Below are 1,836 nucleotides of genomic sequence, written 5' to 3'. Positions count from 1 at the left end.
TTAGACGAGCTCTTTCCTAGTTGGTTCTTATCCCATCATCTAGTTTTATTTTCTTATTAGCATTTAACATTAATTGACACTGTACTTACTTGTTTTTTATGTATCTCTCCCGTCTAGAATAAAAGCTCAGTAGGATAGGAGTCAGCCCTATCATCTTCACTGCTATATCCCACTGTCTGGAACAGCACATAGGGCTCAACAAATATTTTGTTTTTCAAGAAAAAATTAATAAACCTCTCAATAGCATGAAGGCTTTTCTGTTATCAAATGAATTTTATTACAATAAATATATTGAAGCTCAGAAAACTTCCATCACCTGCCCAAGGCAGCCAAAATTCCTGCTTAGTGTTGATTATATTATTGCAGGTGCTTAGTATAGAAAATGCCATCATTTGGTGTTGGTTGAGGCAATTAAACTGTCTTCTACTCTATTTGTAGGTGCAGTATCCGTAAGCCATGCAGAGGAGCAATCACACAGTGACTGAGTTCATCCTGCTGGGCTTCACCACAGATCCAGGGATGCAGCTGGGCCTGTTTGTGGTATTCCTGGGCGTGTACTCTCTGACTGTGGTAGGAAATAGCACCCTCATCATGTTGATTTGTAATGACTCCCGCCTCCACATACCCATGTATTTTTTCATTGGAAATCTGTCATTTCTGGATCTCTGGTATTCCTCTGTCTACACCCCAAAGATCCTAGTGATCTGCATCTCTGAAGACAAAAGCATCTCTTTTGCTGGCTGCCTGTGTCAGTTCTTCTTCTCTGCAGGGCTGGCCTATAGTGAGTGCTACCTGCTGGCTGCCATGGCTTACGACCGCTATGTGGCCATCTCCAAGCCCCTGCTTTATGCTCAGGCTATGCCAGGGAGATTGTGCATCTGTTTGGTTTTATATTCCTATACTGGAGGTTTTGTCAATGCGATAATATTAACCAGCAACACATTCACACTGGATTTTTGTGGTGACAATGTCATTGATGACTTTTTCTGTGATGTCCCACCCCTGGTGAAGCTGGCATGCAGGGTGAGAGAGAGCTACCAGGCTGTACTGCACTTCCTGCTGGCCTCTAATGTCATCTCCCCTATTGTGCTCATCCTGGCCTCTTACCTCTCCATCATCGCCACCATCCTGAGGATCCGCTCCACCCAGGGCCGCCTCAAAGCCTTCTCCACATGCTCCTCCCACCTGATCTCTGTTACCTTATACTATGGCTCCATTCTCTACATCTACTCTCGACCAAGTTCCAGCTACTCCCTTGAGAGGGACAAAATTGTTTCTACCTTTTATACTGTGCTGTTCCCCATGTTGAACCCTATGATCTACAGTCTGAGGAATAAAGACGTGAAAGAAGCTCTGAAAAAATTCTTCAGGTCAGCATAATCCAAAGTCTGAATTGACATAAAGTTCCCAGATCAGTGCTAAGTGATAACAAACTGCTCGGAGAGGTTACAGAACTAGATTTTTATTTCTTTTTTACCATTGAACAAAATTCAACGGGAAAAATTTTGTTTCTTTGTATTTTTGTTTGTTTGCTTGTGTGTTTTTCATGGTTTTGATATCAGACTATAATATATACTACAGAATGGTAGGTTCAACTGAATATTGATACAGTTTTTAAAATTCAGTATCTCCGATTAATGCAAGATGGAAGAGTAATACTTCTGACATCCTAAAGTAAAACTAAATTTTACTTTGTTATTTCCCCTAATATTGACCCAATTATTTTTCCTACATAGTATTATGGAGATGAAAAGAAATCATAATATGGATCATTGATATTTGTGGGATACACCCCAAATCCTTATAGTTAAGTACTCAAACAGCTTCCTTTGTCAT

General features: G+C 40.6%; 1 protein-coding gene across 1 annotated transcript; it reads left to right on the top strand.

The window, feature by feature from the left end:
• The first annotated feature begins 456 nt into the window (after positions 1-456).
• LOC105552888 (olfactory receptor 9G9) lies at positions 457-1,380 on the top strand. The gene has a single exon (XM_011998711.1). It carries the CDS (start codon positions 457-459, stop codon positions 1,378-1,380), a length of 924 nt encoding a protein of 307 aa, XP_011854101.1.
• The last annotated feature ends 456 nt before the right edge of the window (positions 1,381-1,836 follow it).

Source organism: Mandrillus leucophaeus, unplaced genomic scaffold (assembly GCF_000951045.1).
Source record: "Mandrillus leucophaeus isolate KB7577 unplaced genomic scaffold, Mleu.le_1.0 Scaffold578, whole genome shotgun sequence".
In the NCBI taxonomy this organism is placed as follows: Eukaryota; Metazoa; Chordata; class Mammalia; order Primates; family Cercopithecidae; genus Mandrillus; species Mandrillus leucophaeus.
The sequence above is the reverse complement of the archived record's forward strand: the minus strand, read 5'-3'. Positions and strand labels throughout refer to the sequence as shown.

Bases quoted from the DNA above. Each gene is read 5' to 3' on its own strand.
- LOC105552888 (XM_011998711.1), top strand. From the start codon at position 457: ATGCAGAGGAGCAATCACACAGTGACTGAGTTCATCCTGCTGGGCTTC.